This window comes from Podarcis erhardii (assembly GCF_964252035.2).
Source record: "Podarcis erhardii genome assembly, chromosome: 3".
NCBI lineage: Eukaryota > Metazoa > Chordata > Lepidosauria > Squamata > Lacertidae > Podarcis > Podarcis erhardii.
In genome coordinates this window covers 123,185,012-123,202,082 of record NC_138507.1, presented here as the reverse complement: position 1 = coordinate 123,202,082, position 17,071 = coordinate 123,185,012, and the positions used below count along the sequence as shown (strand labels likewise).

General features: G+C 51.5%; 1 protein-coding gene and 1 long non-coding RNA gene across 2 annotated transcripts in view; one reads left to right on the top strand and one right to left on the bottom strand.

The window, feature by feature from the left end:
• Positions 1-1,074: 1,074 nt before the first annotated feature.
• On the bottom strand, positions 1,075-15,029 carry LOC309338160. The gene is made up of 3 exons (XR_014154772.1): positions 14,975-15,029; positions 10,164-10,323; positions 1,075-1,302 (listed from the first exon to the last, which is right to left on the bottom strand). It is a non-coding gene; the product is annotated as an uncharacterized lncRNA (long non-coding RNA).
• Positions 14,696-17,071, top strand: part of KCNK3 (potassium two pore domain channel subfamily K member 3) — a 97,510-nt gene continuing 95,134 nt past the window's right edge. The window contains exon 1 of the mRNA XM_081855002.1: positions 14,696-15,203. Coding sequence (XP_081711128.1) covers positions 14,921-15,203 — 283 coding nt within the window. The 5' untranslated portion in view covers positions 14,696-14,920. The remainder of the gene's footprint in view (positions 15,204-17,071) is intronic.

Here is a 17,071-nt window from a genome sequence, read left to right as displayed (position 1 = left end):
ACTGCAGCGCTCGCAGGCAAGTGTTTCCCATTTGTTGGTTTTTATACTGCATTTTTTTTTTTAGATTTGCCTTGAGACAGTCTTTAAACCTCTTTTGTTGACCACCAGCATTACACTTTCCATTTTTAAGTCCGGAATAGAGTAGTTGCTTTGGAAGACAATAATCAGGCATCCGTCTGCGGACAAACGCCGGCTCCCTTGGCCTGAAAGTGAGATGAGCGCCGCAACCCCATAGTCACCTTTGACTGGACCTAACCATCTAGGGGGGCTTTACCTTTACCTTTTTCTGCTTCCATGGTTTGAGACAGCAATTCTTCTGAACCCCAGCTACTGGAAACTACGTATAGTGTGGAATGGGAAACCCAAGAGCAGTCAAGTACAACATTCCTAGAGTGAACATGTTTACACATGGGGAGGAATGCTTGTCCAGCCAGCAGGTAAACTTCCTGTTTCCTTCTGGGCTGGGACAGACTTCCTCTGCATGTGAGTAGAGGTGGGCATGGCCTCACCTGTGCAGGTAACGACAAAAGCACAGGGCAGGGCAGCCATCTCTCTCTCTGACTACTTTCATCAAAGAAGCAACATCTGCTTAGCCAAAGGGACTGTCTCCTTATGAGATAGTTTCCAGGTGTATATAACTTTTCTAAGCTAAGTCTGCCTTCTGGGATCCGATTGTGAACAGAATGTGAGTGAGTAAACTCTTTTAATACTTTTATAGAAGACTGTGTCGTGTCTTATCTTTTATGCGGGAATAAGGGGGAAATACCAAAACAGTTATTATAGAGGCTTTAGCAATCCTGAGCAAACGCATCCGCTGCCAGTTTAAAAAGGGGAATGTTACTCTGCTAATTTGTGAACTTGTTTACACAAGTTGGAAAGGCTATAATCAAACAATCTATCCTCTCCTGCATCCCTGAACATTCCCACATATAGGAGGGGACTTTGCTCTTGTGCTTGAATCCTGTCCAGTTGGGGGACAGTCCATTGTGTCCTTACAGCGGCCAGCCAGATGTTTCAGCGGGAAGGCTGCAAGCAGGGCCTGAGTACAAGAGCAGCCCTTTTCCCTGACTTGCAACTCAAACAGCCTGCGTTGGCTGAGCTCTCCCCGACTTCCAGTTGTCTTCTGAGCCGGTTGCAGTTTCCCAAGGCATGCTTATGTGAGTTCATGAAGCACATGACAGTGGTCCGATCTCGATGTGACTAAGGCATGAATCACTTGGTCATTCCTCTCCAGGAAGGGTCATAGCAGGTGAATCAGCCTACAGATGCTACCTCTGCATCCAGGTGTACTTCCGGAGGACCCTGGAGGAAATACAGCATTATTAAAAGCCTTATGATTTCCCTCCTAGAGCAGTTATCATTTCGCCAGCAGAGAGGCCTTTGGAAACTAGGTTCAGACAAAGGCAAACTGTATCTTAATCACTGGTTCTAAATGTGTTCTGCTGTATTTTAATGGTTGTTTTAAACTACAGTGGTACCTTGGTTCTCAAACTTCATCTGTTCCAGAAGTCCGTTCCAAAACCAAAGTGTTCCAAAACCAAGGCATGCTTTCCTATCGAAAGTAATGCAAAATGGATTAATCTGTTCCAGACTTTAAGAAGTAACCCCTAAATCAGCAATTTAACATGAATTTTACTATCTAACGGGAACATTGATCCATAAAATGAAAGCAATAAACAATGTAGTGCAGTCACACAATCAATCAATCGGCAGCTGAACTGGGTTCCACACAGTTGCAAAAACAAAACAAAAAGAGCCGCAAAAACAAAAACACAAAATAAATAGCAAAAACAGACAGACATCTGTGTAACAATCACAGTGGAAGTGTGGCACTCAAATTGGAAGCATAACACTCCAAACGGAGCACGTTCGGTTTCCAAAAAAAGTTTGCAAACTGGAACACTTACTTCTGAGTTTGCAGTGTTTGGGTTCCAAGTTGTTTGAGTACCAAGGCATTTGAGAACCAAGGTAGTTTGTCTTTAATTGCTCCCATTACACCAGTGTGGTGTAGTGGTTATAATGTTGGACTAGGAACTGGGAGAGATCAGGGTTCAAATCTCTGCTCGGCCATGAAGCTCATTGGGTGTGACTTTGGGCCAGTCACTGCCCCCCACCTGACCTACCCCACCCCTCCCTATCAGCACTGTGGGATATTTAAAACACCTCCTGCCAGCCCCAGAGCTTCCTTTCCAGTTGTGGATATTTTTGGATACAGTATTTTTGGTCTGGAGAGAGCGTTTATAGGTGGGGAGTTGCCTGTATTTGAAAATGGCCATCACATCACCTTTCCGTCTCTCCTCTTCCCCAGGCTAAACATATTCAGCTCCTTCAACTGTTCCTCATCTGGCTTGGTTTCCAGACCCTTGATCCTCTCAAACTGTGGTGCCCACAACTGCAGGTGGAGATCTGGCCAAGGCAGAATGGTAGCTGCTGCAGTGCTAGGATGGAAGATGCCCCTAGGGGTTTTTAAAATTTTATTTTAAGTGACTCTCAATCTAAAAATAATCCTCAAAAAAAAAATGCCGGCCCAAAGTTCTGAATATAGGAGTAGGTTAACTATGCAAGCAAGGGAGGTGGGTGGCGCTGTGGGTTAAACCACAGATCCTAGAGCTTGCCGATCAGAAGGTTGGTGGTTCAAATCCCCGCGACGGGGTGAGCTCCCATTGCTCGCTCCTTGCTCCTGCCAACCTAGCAGTTCGAAAGCACGTCAAAGTGCAAGTAGATAAATAGGTACTCCTCTGGCGGGAAGGTAAACGGTGTTTCCGTGCCCTGCTCTGGCTCGCCAGAAGCGGCTTAGTCATGCTGGTCACATGACCCAGAAGCTGTACGCTGGCTCCCTCGGCCAATAAAGCGAGATGAGCGCCGCAACCCCAGAGTTGTCCGCAACTGGACCTAATGGTCAGGGGTCCCTTTACCTTTATTAACTATGCAAGGACTTGGCCCTCTGGCCATTTCTCTCGCACAAGCCCCATTGACATGACTGGGAGCAGCTGTGCAATGGCAGAGCAGTTAAGGAGCACCGCTGGGAAATGAGAGGCCTTCGTCTGTTTTGGACGGAGATAACGAATCATGAACGGCAGGCAATCACAGAGCAACGCTCCTGCTCACTTGTCCGTTGTCCCTATGTCTCAACTCCCCTGGAGAAGAGCCCCAGCGAGCTCCAGTGTGATAAATGACTTTTGAGCATTTAAACAAACAGGCGCCAGATGTTCCCTTAATCAAATCTCCATTTTGCTGCTTTTAACTATGTTACAAATCAAGGTCCAGTTTCGGACGCAGCAACAGATGCCTCGCGTGGCTCAGAGAGCGTGCAAAATCTCCTAGCCTCCCCAGAGTCCCATCTACCGGGAAATCCTCCTGGGCAAGGTCTTCTTTCTTCCCTGTTCATCTTTTCTGAGAAGCTTGCAGAGGAGAACATGCTGGGAGATGCTGTTGTTTTACAGAGGCCAATGGAGAGTTGCCCTCCCTTTGCTGGCTGACTCGGCTTCCCAGTGGGACCAGTCCAGGAAGTTTGGCTCACACTCTGCCCATGACATCAGCACACGATTGCCCACATAAGCACTGGTTCCTGATTGGCTGGGAGCACGCCGACAACTAGCTGGTGCCTCAGCAGCAGCAGTCTGGCAAAGTAATGGCTGAAAACAGGCACACAGAAGAGTAATGTTCCCCAGGTTTTTCAGGAAGTATTTCAGTGTCTCTGCAGACACGACTCCTTGCCCCTGGAAAGCCAAAGTGGGGAGAGAACAGAGCTCAGAGCTCAGTGGAAGAACAAGCAGAAGGTGGAAGTTCAGCTCTCAGCATCTCCATCCACGGGACAATGAGAAAATCCCAGGGGAATTAATCTGCACACAATGCGACCAGTGTCTGGAGGCGGTTGGAGGATGGATCTCTCTGCGGCGTTTGATACCATCAACCATAACATCCTTCTGGACCGTCTTGAGGGGCTGGGAGCTGGGGGCACTGTCATACAGTGGTTCCGCTCCTTCCTCCTGGGCCGTGTTCCGAAAGTGGTGGTGGGGGGTGAGTGTTCAGACCCCTGGGCTCTCACTTGTGGGGTGCCTCAGGGTTCCGTCCTCTCCCCCATGCTTTTCAACATCTACATGCAGCCGCTGGGAGAGATCATCAGGAGGTTTGGGCTGGGTGTTCATCAGTATGCGGATGATACCCAGCTCTACCTCTCTTTCAAATCAGAATCAGTGAAGGCGGTGAAGGTCCTGTGTGAGTGTCTGGATGTGGTTGGAGGATGGATGATGGCTAACAGGTTGAATCCTGACAAGACAGAAGTAATGTTCTTGGGGGACAGGAGGCGGGCAGGTGTGGAGGACTCCCTGGTCCTGAATGGGGTAACTGTGCCCCTGAAGGACCAGGTGTGCAGCCTGGGAGTCATTCTGGACTCAAAGCTGTCCATGGAGGTGCAGGTCAATTCTGTGTCCAGGGCAGCTGTCTACCAGCTCCATCTGGTACACAGGATGAGACCCTCCCTATCCGCTGACTGTCTGGCCAGAGTGGTACATGCTCTGGTTATCTCTCGCTTGGACTACTGCAATGCGCTCTATGTGGGGCTACCTTTGAAGGTGACCCGGAAACTACAACTAATCCAGAATGTGGCAGCTAGACTGCTGACTGGGAGCAGCCGCCAAGACCATATAACACTGGTATACCTGAAGGAGTGTGTTCACCCCCATCGTTCTGCCCAGACACTGAGGTCCAGCGCCGAGGGCCTTCTGGCGGTTCCCTCACTGCGAGAAGCCAAGTTACAGGGAACAAGGCAGAGGGCCATCTCGGTGGTGGCCCCCGCCCTGTGGAACGCCCTCCCACCAGATGTCAAAGAGATAAACAACTACCAGACTTTTAGAAGACATCTAAAGGAAGGCAGCCCTGTTTAGGGAAGCTTTTAATGTTGGATGCATTACTGTGTTGGAAGCCGCCCAGAGTGGCTGGGGAAACCCAGCTAGATGGGTGGGTTATAAATAATAAATTATTATTATTATTACCAAAATACAGATCAAGCGAAAGTAGGACTGGGGTGTGAGATGCTTCTCTGAGCACCTGGCCATGGAACTTTCCATGCTGATGGGCTTTGGGAACCAAGAGAACCGTCTCGGTTTTGGTAACTCTGCAGACATCTGATCTGCCTCCAGACAGCACAGACTTGGCTGCTAGGAGATTTTTAATTAGCGAATAAAACCCCAGCTCCTTTTGACTCTGTTGGGCAGCACAGCTGTGCCTGACTTTATGGTGTTTGCAAAAGGGGGGGGGGAGGAGAAAGCATCATCAGCTGTTTGAGAGGCAATTGGCTGGCCTTGTGATTTAACACTAAAGGTTAAGGTTTACAGGGAACCCACTCCTAAAATCAATATTAAGGAGGAAATGGATCAGAATATCAAATATCTAAAGGGCTGCCACGTGGAGGATGGAGCAAGCTTGTTTTCTGCCGTTCCAGAATGAAGCACCCAAACCAACGAATTCACATTGCAAGAAAGGAGAATCTGACTTAAAACTTAGGGTGTGATGGTCTTTCAGCCCTTGTGGTGGTGGGGAGTGCCTGACCAGTGCTGAAGCAACACTCAGGACTATCTCAACCCTGCAGCAGCATCTCATGCGCTGTCCATGGTCCTGAATCTCCCCTTTATTTTCCTGCATCTTGCTCTTTGGTTCACTTGCTGACTGGACTCTGGAAGGTTGCCTTACTTCTCACGCCAATGGCTATACAGTGGTACCTCGGGTTAAGTACTTAATTTGTTCCGTTCTTGACCTGAAACTGTCCTTAACCTGAAGCACCACTTTAGCTAATGGGGCCTCCTGCTGCCACCGCGCCACTGGAGCACGATTTCGGTTCTCATCCTGAAGCAAAGTTCTTAACCTGAAGGACTATTTTTGGGTTAGCGGAGTCTGTAACCTGAAGCGTCTGTAACCCGAGGTACCACTGTACTCCATGAGTATAGCCAGTGGTAAGCTAATCTCTATCCTCCACTCAGACAAGCAAGGGTCGTGGTTAGTGTGGGATGTGAAACACAAGAGTAGTCAAGTACAACATTCCTAGAGTGAACATGTTTACACATGGGGAGGGATGTTTGTCCAGCCAGCAGGTAAACGTCCTGTTTCCTTCTGGGCTGGGACAGACTTCCTCTGCATGTGACTAGAGGTGGGTGTGGCCTCACCTGTGCAGGTAACGACAAAAGCACAGGGCAGGGCAGCCATCTCTCTCTTTTTCACCACATGAATCGAAGAAACAACATCTACTGAGCCAAAGATGCTTCCAGCCAAGAGAGGACAAAGGGACTGTCTTCTTAAGAGATAGATTCCAAGTGTATGTTACTTCATTAAGCTAAGTCTGCCTTCTGGGATCTGATTGTGAACAGAATGTGAGTAAACTCTTTTTATACTTTTGTAAAAGACTGTGTCGTCTCTTGTATTTTATGAGGGAATAAGGGGAAATTACCAGAATAGTTATTATAGAGGCTTTAGCAAGCCTGAGCAAACGCTGCCGTTGCAAACTTAATATAAAGGGGAATGTTACTCTGGTGATATTGTGGAATTTGTTAACACAAGTTGGGTAAGGATGTAATCAGACAATATATCCTCTCGTGCACCCCTGAACATTCCCACAGTTAGAACTCAAGGATACATTCCAGCCAGGTAACTTGGGTTGTGAAGCAGGGCCGGTGAGGGGGTGTGGCCTGGAGATAGAGGGCGTGGCCTGAAGAGAGTTTGGATGGCCATAGAGAGAGCACTGGAGGGCTACATATGGCCCCTGGGTGTCAAGGAGCCAGCCAGCCAGTAAATCACACAGTTCAACACTGGAGTTAATGTGGGATGTAAACACAGGAGCAGTCAATGACAACATTCCTAGAGTGTACATGTTAGAACATGGGGAGGGATGTCTGTCCAGCAAGCAGGTAAACTTCCTGGGGACGGACTTCCTCCGCATGTGACCAGAGGTGGGTGTGGCCTCACCTGTGCAGGTAATGATAAAAGCACAGGGCAGGCAGCCACTCTCCCTCTTGCCTCTTGTCTCTTGCCTCTTGCTCTCTTGCCTCTCTCTCTGCCATCTTCCTTCGATGAGGAAACATCTAAGGATGCCCTCTTGGCTCCCAGCCAAGAGAGGACAGTACTATCTTGCTACAAGATAGATTCTAACTGCATGTAACCTTTTTAAGCCTGCCTACCTTCTGGGATCATATTGTGAACAGAACGTGAGTAAACTCTTTTATACTTTTATAAAGACTGTGTCGTGTCTTGTATTTTAAGAGGGAACAAAAGGGAAAATTACCAGAGTAATTATTATAGAGGTTCTAGCGAACCTGTGCAAGCGTTACCGTTGCGAACTTAAAAGGGGAATGTCTATAAACTCTGCTGATATTTTGGGAACTTGTTAGCACAAGTTGGACAAGGATATAATTAGTCAATATATCCTCTCCTGCACCCCAGAACATTCCCACAGTTAACTCTTTATTAGCAGAACATGATCTTCACAGACTGGACAGAGTTTCAGGCCTCATGAGCACAGCAGCTTGTTGCCTTGTAGGTCTTACTCCACGAAGCCAGTTGCAGAGATTAAAACTCCCTGCCTCCCCACAGCCATCTAGGTCTCCTCCTTCCCAGGGCTTCTTCCAAGCAATCAGAGTCTGAGCCTGTGTGCAGCCTGCCTTTGCTCCTCCCATTTCATGCTTCTTCTGGTTCTGGGTGTCACAGGAAGAAGGGAGCCTGGCAGTGGCGTAGCGTGGGTTGTCAGCACCTGGGGCAAGGCAAGTAATTTGCACCCCCTAACCTGTGGATTTGCGCCCCCTAACCCGTGGATTTGTGCCCCCTAACCCTAACCCCCATATGTTGCGCCCGGTGCGGCTGGCCCCTCCCTGCACCCCCCACGCTACGCCACTGGAGCCTGGTGCAGCAGGCTTCACTAGCCTGGCTCACCTCTGCCTCTTGGCCTCCCTCTTCCTCTGCTTCAGCTTCTAGTTCTTGACTTCTCTCTGCCACAAACTCTCCCAGCTCACCAAGCCCTGTTACCCCTTCAGCCTCCGACACCTTTTCTTCCCAGTCTGCTCCCTCTGATTGCTCATCACCATCCCACCACCACTCCCTGGGCTCTGAGCCTTCTTGCCTTGATGGTTCCCCAGCTGGTTACTTCCACCATTCCTCTGTTCAATCAGTCTATGACACTGGACCCAAGGTTCCCCTCCCCTGCTTCACCTGCCCCCCCCCACTGGGGGTGGTGTGGATGTTGGAGAACAGCCTTCAACAAAGGTGTCATGGGCTTTGAAGACACTCGAGCCAGTGTGGTGTAGTGGTTAAGAGCAATAGACTCGTAATCTGGGGAACCGGGTTCGCGTCTCCGCTCTTCCACATGCAGCTGCTGGGTGACCTTGGGCCAGTCACACTTCTCTGAAATCTCTCAGCCCCACTCACCTCACAGAGTGTTTGTTGTGGGGCAGGAAGGGAAAGGAGGTTGTGAGCCGCTTTGAGACTCCTGAAGGGGAGTGAGAAAGCGGGATATCAAATCCAAACTCTTCTTCTTCTTCAAACTCAGGACGCAAGGGAGAAATGTGCTAAGAGGAAGGCATGCTTGGCAAACCCTCACCGTGATCAACTCCCACCCAGAAGCCTATGTCCCCACTGTGGAATGACGTGTGGATCCAGAATTGGCCTCCACAATCACTTACGGATTCATTGTTAAAACCGTGTTTATGGAAGACAATCTTACTTGGCTACGAGGGATCGCCAAAGAAGAAGCAGAACCAGAGCACATTCTCTTGCACATTGCAGGTAGTTAGTTGATGGATTTGTTAGAATCATTTGAGTTAAGCAATCCAGTCTGGCTTGTCCAGATTGGGTTGTTCCTGGTAACCCCCCTTTAAAAGGTAAAGGGGCCCCTGACCATTAGGTCCAGTCATGGCCGACTCTGGGGTTGTGGTGCTCATCTCGCTTTACTGGCTGAGGGAGCCGGCGTACAGCTTCCGGGTCATGTGGCCAGCATGATGAAGCCGCTTCTGGCGAACCAGAGCAGTGCACGGAAACGCCGTTTACCTTCCCACCGGAGCGGTATCTATTTATCTACTTGCACTTGACGTGCTTTCGAAGTGCTAGGTTGGCAGGAGCTGGGACCGAGCAACAGGAGCTCATCCCGTCACGGGGATTCAAACCACCGAGCCCAAGAGGCTCAGTGGTTTAACCCACAGCACCACCCGTGTCCCTAAACCCCCTTTAATTCCCTCTTAAAAACAATACTGATGCAGCACTCTTTTTAAAAAAGTAATGATTCGGTTTACTTACATTCAGTTCACAGTATGGTCCTTGAGGCCTACAGGCTTGAGCGTGTAGTTACAGTTTCAGAGAAAAGTGTGGCTTCATCTTCTGTGAGGGATGAGCCCATGTGGAGGAGTTTGGATTTGATATCCCGCCTTATCACTACCCGAAGGAGTCTCAAAGCGGCTAACATTCTCCTTTCCCTTCCTCCCCCACAACAAACACTCTGTGAGGTGAGTGGGGCTGAGAGACTTCAAAGAAGTGTGACTAGCCCTAGGTCACCCAGTAGCTGCATGTAGAGGAGCAGCAGAGACGCGAACCCGGTTCCCCAGATTACAAGACTACCACTCTTAACCACTACACCACACTGAGACCCAGCAGACAGCAAAAGGCATCAAGAAGAGATGGGATCAAGAGACACAAGAGAAAGATGGCTGCATGACTAGCCCCTTTATAGGGTCTGCCAGGGTCACACCCTGGTCACACACAGGGAGAGGAAGCTCCAGACCAGGTGTGACAGGAAGTCCTCCTGGTTGGAGCAACATTCCCCTACATGTCCACTCTGGGCAAACAGGACATGTTGCATTTGACTGTTTCAGTGATGTTACATCCCACAGAACTCACTTGAGCATTTTATTTTAAGGTGCCCAGAGGACACTGTGTTTGCCACCCTTTGTTGCGTGATAGACCCCTGTCTTGGAAAACAAACAAGGAGAAGACCTAGATTCCTGTCCTTGTCTCATGCAGAATTCAAGGAAACTGAGGAGCAGAGCACTCAAATGATATTTAGGCAACAGAGCCTTGCAAATCTGCCGTATTCCTCCAGTGGCACCTGTGATCAAATTGTGTTGTCTCTCTGTGCATGGAAGCATCCCACAGGAGCCAAGCACAACCAATTATTTATAAGTACACCAAACCTTTCTTATTCCTCAGAGGACTCTCCTGGAGCCTGACAGGCATCAGTGTGGCGTAATATTGTCTTCCTCGCTTTTGTCCTTGTGTTGGGGGTGGGGGGAGACTGGAAGCATCTTTCCAGAGAAGGGGTCTCGCTGAGGGTGGGCTGCACACAACTCAGCTCTGGAGGCAGAGGGGAAGGGGAACATTGAGGTAGCCCTTCGCCAGCTGGGTGCGCACCTGTGCTGGTCCCGGGGGGAAGGTTACCGTTGGCGTAGTCAAAGTCCGGTCCTGGGTCACTAGCCTGGAAACAGTTCCGAAGGAGCGGGGCGAGGTCCGAAGCAGGAAGCCGGGCGGGGACAGGAACACTGGAGGAACTGGACTGGGTGCTGGCCAAAACAGCTCTTCATTGACGTTGCTCCCGCAACCTGGGACCGGGCTGACTGGCCTTTATCTTCTCTGAGGCCAGGGGCAGTCCCGGCCCCCAGGAGACCCACCTCTCCTGGCCTTAAGGCGAGCACTCCTCCTGGGAGAAACCAGTTCCCTCCGCCTCTCTGCCCTGAGCCTCTGCAGTTCAAGAGAGGCTGAAGGGTTACTGGGCCCAGGGGGAGACTCACCTGCAGGCACTGAGTCCTCAACCACCTCTGGAGCCAGAGTGGAATCACCTGGTGCCTGCTCCTGAGGATCCGGCACAGGTGCAGGCACTTCAGAATCAAGGCCCTGCCCCAGCTCAGCCGGCCCTGGAGGCGGGGACTCCTGTGCAGGCTGGGATTCCTCTGGTTCAGCCTCTGAATCGGAATCCCAGGCCATCACAGCACCAGATGTTTTGGACTATAATTCCCACAAGCACCACCATGTGGCCATAATGATTGGGACTGGTGGGAGTTGTAGTTCAGAACACTAGCTGCCAAGGGGAAGCCAATTCAGGCAGCAATGTGTCCTCATTGATTTGTTTGCACACATTTTCACTTTTAAATTCCCTTTGCTGGGAGTTGTGCACATTCCCCCCCCCCCCAAAAAAAGTAAGGATGGTATTCTGCCACTGTTTTATTCTGACAGGCCTTCCCGCTCTGGCGGGAAGGTAAACGGCGTTTCCGTGCGCTGCTCTGGTTCGCCAGAAGCAGCTCAGTCATGCTGGCCACATGACCCGGAAGCTGTACGCCGGCTCCCTCGGCCAGTTTTAAAGAAAGTGGCTTTTAACAGTGCTGTACTGTTTTTATTATCTGTATAGATTTGGGTGTTTTTATTGTTTACATGGTTTTAGTTAATTACTTTTAAAACGATTATCTTTCATATGTTCTTAGTGTCTTGTGTTTTGTCAGTGTTGTTTTAATTTGTGTGAGACGCCTTGAATCTTGGCCCGGTGGGAAAAGGCAGGTTATAAGTAAATATAAAATGAGGTTTTACTCAGAGTAGACCCATGGAAATCAGCAGACATGGCTAAGTTAGGTCCATTAATTTCAACAGGTCTACTCTGTGTGAAACTGTCCTAAAGAATCGAAAAGAAGCAAGGGAACCCTGATAGAGTTGGCAGAGGGAGGATAAATATTTGGAATGAAATGAGGAGTATGAAAAGTCTGCTGAATACTTCCATCATCACTATGGGATATCATACCCCCATTTTAGGTAAAGGTAAAGGGACCCCTGACCGTGAGGTCCAGTCGTGGCCGACTCTGGGGTTGCGGCACTCATCTCGCTTTATTGGCCGAGGGAGCTGGCGTACAGCTTCCGGGTCATGTGGCCAGCAGGACTAAGCCGCTTCTGGCAAACCAGAGCAGCGCACGGAAACGCCGTTTACCTTCCCGCCGGAGTGGTACCTATTTATCTACTTGCACTTTGATGTGCTTTCGAACTGCTAGGTGGGCAGGAGCAGGGACCGAGCAACGGGAGCTCACCCCGTTGCGGGGATTCGAACCGCCGACCTTCTGATCGGCAAGCCCTAGGCTCTGTGGTTTAACCTACAGAGCCACCCGCGTCCCTTAGCCCCCTTTTAGTGGAATGCTAATTTCAGTCTTTATAGAGAGGTTGTGCAAATGAGGGCAGGAAAACTGTAAGGAGTCTGGTGGCACCTCCAAGACTAACAGATTTAGCGTGGCTTCTGGAATCCTCTTTTCACCAAACGAAGGAAGTCCTGCTTCCAGCTGGCAGATAGACACTCGCATACAAGCACAGAAGAAAACTTCTTTTGTAAGCTGTGGTCCTAAAAGGCCACGAGATATAAAGGGAGCACTTTGCTCGTGACATTTCTAAGCACTTCCCAAACGTGTACAAGAAAAGAGCGGAGTGACCTATTCACAGCGGTAATCGTTTCCGTCTGGGCCATTTAATCTAATATCTGTATCAGGAAAGATTCTCTCCCTCTCTCGTGGCACTAGAAGCCTTCGTTGGCATCCACTGAAGTGGAATGGTGGAAGATTCAGGACAGGGGAAAGGAAGACTTTTTCCATGCAGTGCAGAGTTAGTCTATGGAACTCACTCCCACAAGATCCAGGGACAGCCACCAACCTGGATGGCTTTAAAAGAGGACTGGGCAAATTCAGGGGATTAATAAATAAGAACATGAGAAGAGCTCTGCTGGATCAGGCCAATGGCTCATCTAGTCCAGCGTCCTGTTCTTGCATTGGCCAGCCAACCCCTCTTCACAAGGCGATCTGGTTTATCATGTAAAAGACATAGCTGAAGCACAATTGCAAAACAATAATAATAACAACAACAGAAGGTGAATTTTAAAATACTTGCGGGAAACAAGAGTCCTCTCCCCTCCTGTGGTTTCTAGCCACTGGTATTCAGAAGCATTGTTCCCTCTGATTGTGGAGGCCATGATGCCTAGTACAGCCATGATGCCTAGTAGTCACTGAAAGCCCTCTTCATGAATTTGTCCAGTCCTCTTCCAAAGCCATCTAGATTGGTGGCCTTCAATGCCTGCTGTGGGAGGGAGTTCTGTAGCTTAACTTTAACACTTTAGCTGTGGTTCCTGAATTGCAAGGGACTGGGCTCGATGGCCCTTGGGGGGGGGGGTCCCTACCAGCCCCTACAATTCTGTGAGTCTATGACCTCAGAAGGTGGCAGACTCTCCTTCCTTGGCTGGCCAGGAATTCTTTATGTAAGATATGGTTACCAGATTTTTTTCAATGAATCCAGTGACCCTTTTTAAAATTTTTTTAAGCTGAGTAGCAACAGAAAGTCAGTAGTGGGGATGGTGAGGCAAAAGACCCTGGGCCCAAGCACACAGGCATGTTGTATAAAGGTGTAGAGCCCTTCTTTCGCACCCTGTGAAACATAAATGCGCAGGGTTTTTTAAAAACTGGGCAATGGCCCCCTGCCCGCAACTCCTGAGCCTCCCCCGATCAGTCAAAACAAAGGGGGAAGGGGGCAAGACACATAATATGAGCACAAGACACATCATATGGGGACTTCCCCATCATATGGGGGGAAATGGCAGGCAGCGAGCAACTCCTGAAGCCAGCCAGAGCCAACTGCGCTACCAGGCTGGCTCCGGGCTGCTGAGGCTGCCACTGCCACATTTCCCGGGGACAGATTTGGAAATTGGGGGACATTCCAGGGACAAAATTTGTCTGGGGACAGATTTGCAATTCCGGGGACTGTCCCCGGGAACCGGAGACGTCTGGTAACCCTAATCTAAGATCCCTGCATTCCAGGGGGCTGGACTCCAGTGTGGTGTAGTGGTTAAGAGCGGTGGACTCGTAATCTGGTGAACCGGGTTCGCTTCCCGGCTCCTCCACATGCAGCTGACCTTGGGCCAGTCACACTTCTGTGAAGTCTCTCAACCTCACTCACCTCACAGTGTTTGTTGTGAGGGAGGAAGGGAAAGGAGATTGTTAGCCGCTTTGAGACTCCTTCGGGTAGTGATAAAGTGGGATATCAAATCCAAACTCTTCTCTTCTTCTTGGGGCCCCTTCCACCCCTGCAATGTTATGATTCATTGGGATTTTAAAACAGAGCTTGGGTGGCCATCTATGGTTGCAGGGGGTTGGACTAGATGCCCCTCGGAATTCCCTCCACCTGTACAATCGCATGATTCTGCACCACAGAGGCTTTTAAAACAGAGTTTGTGCGGCCACCTCTCGAGGATCCTTTCGCTGCACTAGTAGACTCTTGGGATCCCTTCCAACGCTACTACCCCATAATTCTATAATTCCCCGGAGGTTTGTAAACACAGGTCGGACGGCTGTCTCTCAAGGACCCTTTCCCGGAGGTCCCTGCCCCGCGGAGCCTTGGACAGGACCACTCTTCCAACCCTCCCGAGCTAGCAAAGCGCGTGGGGCAAGGAAACAGCACCCCTGGGATCCACGCTCGTGCGGGCCCGGGGGTCTTCTCCCTGGGGTGGGGGTCCTCTCTCCTTACCCCTCCCCTCCCCACCGCACCCCTCCCCTCTCCCCTCTAAGGCGGCGTGGCCCGGGCTCTCCTGGAGGTGGTGCTGAAGGGACAGCTCCGCGGCTCCCTCCCTCCGCCCTCCGGCGCGCTCTCCCTCCCCCCGGGGAGCCTGGGTGCTGCCCGCCCGCCCGCCCGCCCGCCCGCCTTCCCGGAGCAGCCGTCGCCTTGGCCAGCCCAGCTGCCGCGGGAGCCTCAGCAGCGGCGGCGGCGGCGGCAGGAGGCAGCAGGCAGGCGCCGGAGCAGCAGCCATGAGCCAGGCAACGGCCGCTTCTTGCGTCTCCTCTCCATCCTCGTCTCCATCGGCTGTAGCAGCAGCAGCAGCAGCAGCAGAAGCGCCCTCCGCTCGCGGCTCCCCGGCGTCCGGCAGCCCCAGCCCGGCGGGACCATGAAGCGGCAGAACGTGCGGACGCTGGCGCTGATCATCTGCACCTTCACCTACCTGCTGGTGGGCGCCGCCGTCTTCGACGCGCTGGAGTCCGAGGCGGAGACGGCCGACCGGACGGCGCTGGAGGAGAAGCAGCTGGAGCTCAAGAGCAAGTACAACCTGAGCGAGGCCAACTACTGCGAGCTGGAGGGGGTGGTCCTCAAGCTCAAGCCCCACAAGGCCGGCGTCCAGTGGAAGTTCGCCGGCTCCTTCTACTTCGCCATCACCGTCATCACCACCATCGGTAAGGCGGCCTCGCCGCGCGCCCCTCGCCGTCTGCGCCCCCGGGCGCCGCCTGAGGCTGCACGAAGCCCCGGAGGGGGTGGGTGGGGAAGGAGAAGGACTGTCCCCAGAAAGTGTGCGTGCGTGCCTGCAGTGGCGTAGCGTGGCTTGTCAGCACCCGGGGCAAGGCAAGTAATTTGCGCCCCCTAACCCGTGGATTTGCGCCCCCTAACCCTAACCCCCAGATGTTGCGCCCGGTGCGGCCGGCCCCCCTGCACCCCCCCCCACGCTACGCCACTGCGTGCCTGTCTCCCCCCACCCCGCCGCCGCCACATTCCACCTGTATAGTTTGTCCTCAGTTTTCCCTCTGGGGCCGGACCTGCCTCCCCCAGCGCGCCCGCTGCGTTTCAGAACCGCTTTCCCACTTTGGTGAGGGAGACGCTGGTTTGGAGAGGAGTTGGGCAACTTAAGAACGGGCTTCGGAAACCTTTCGCTGAGCTCTGAGTGGTTTTCTTTCTTGCGGGGGCGGGGGGGGGGAGTTTCTCCCTTATTACTTTACTCTCCAATAGACACACAAAGCCCCTCTTCCAGCTATATAATCGCTCTCTAATTTCCATCATCATCCAAGCTCAGTACACGGCTCACGTCCCGATCCCCGTCCATCCGTTTTTTCCTCCTTCGCCTTCTTCTGTTGTCCCCCCCCCCCCCGAAAGTAGTCTTCGGGTGGGGTGTGCGCAGAAGATGGCACGTTCTCAGCGGCGCCCGGAAGAAAAATCTCCCTTTAAAAAACAGCAACACCCTTCCAGACCTAAAGCAAACCTGTTTCTGGGAAAGTGGGGGACTGGTTGTTTTTATAATGACCCCTCCCCACCTCAGTAGGCTTCTATGGAAAAAGTGGCGAGGGGCGCGGAGAGGTCTGGAGGCAGGAAGCGTGAAATGCATGCTAAAGCGCGGAGGAACAATGAAGACAAAGGGTCTTCCCTGGAAAGCAGACCCCTCCTCTCTTGTCTCTACCCCCTCCCCATTTAAGACCACCAAACCAGATTACTGGTTGGGTTTGGAGGCGCGACTGTGATCTCCGGAATTTCTCGTGGAGGGTCGTTGGTGTGTCTGGGTAGAAACTGTGGCCGAATGATCTTTCGCTGAGTTGGGGGTGGGGTGGGGGAGGGCGGCGGCTGTCGATTATGGGATGAGGGTCTGCTTAGGGTACTAAGCGAGCGGAACAGGTCCCCAGTGAACACAGAGGCAGCGCTTGGACGAATTTCTCGCATTATTGACCCCACTGTCTTCCGAAGCATGCTTACCAAAGAGTAAGTGCTGTTGGGCACAGTGGAAGTTAATTCTGAGTAAACATGCAGTAGGGTGCGTTATTGGGCTGCGGATAGGTATATATAAATGTACTAGGAAGAGTTATCAAGCTTACTTCTGAGTAAAAAATGCATAGGCTGGGCCATAAAAATGTATTTTGCACGGGATGAGGAAAGCAGTAGCTCAGAGGCAGAGCAGCTGCTCTGCTTGTAGAAGGTCCCAGGTTCAGTGCGCGGTGGCATCTTCAGGCAGAAGCGGGAGAGGTCCCTGGCTGCCAGCCAGTGTCGACAATATTGTGTTGGATGAACCAGTGGTCTCTGACTGTCATAAGGCAGCGGCCGAGGTTCTTACCAGATGCATTCACTGTGCAATCTCACGCACGGTCCCCCAGAAGCAAGCCCAGCTGCATTCCGCGGGGTCTACTCTCGAGTAGGCGCGCCGGATCGCGGCCTGCAAGAGTTAGGAAGCACTTTTCGGACCCCTCCCCCTTGCCATCTGTGCGTGACCGCTTCCTAATCCCTGTAGGGAGAGAGAGCCGACGCTGCGTGTGATGAAGGCGATTTATTAATCTGTCGTAAAAGG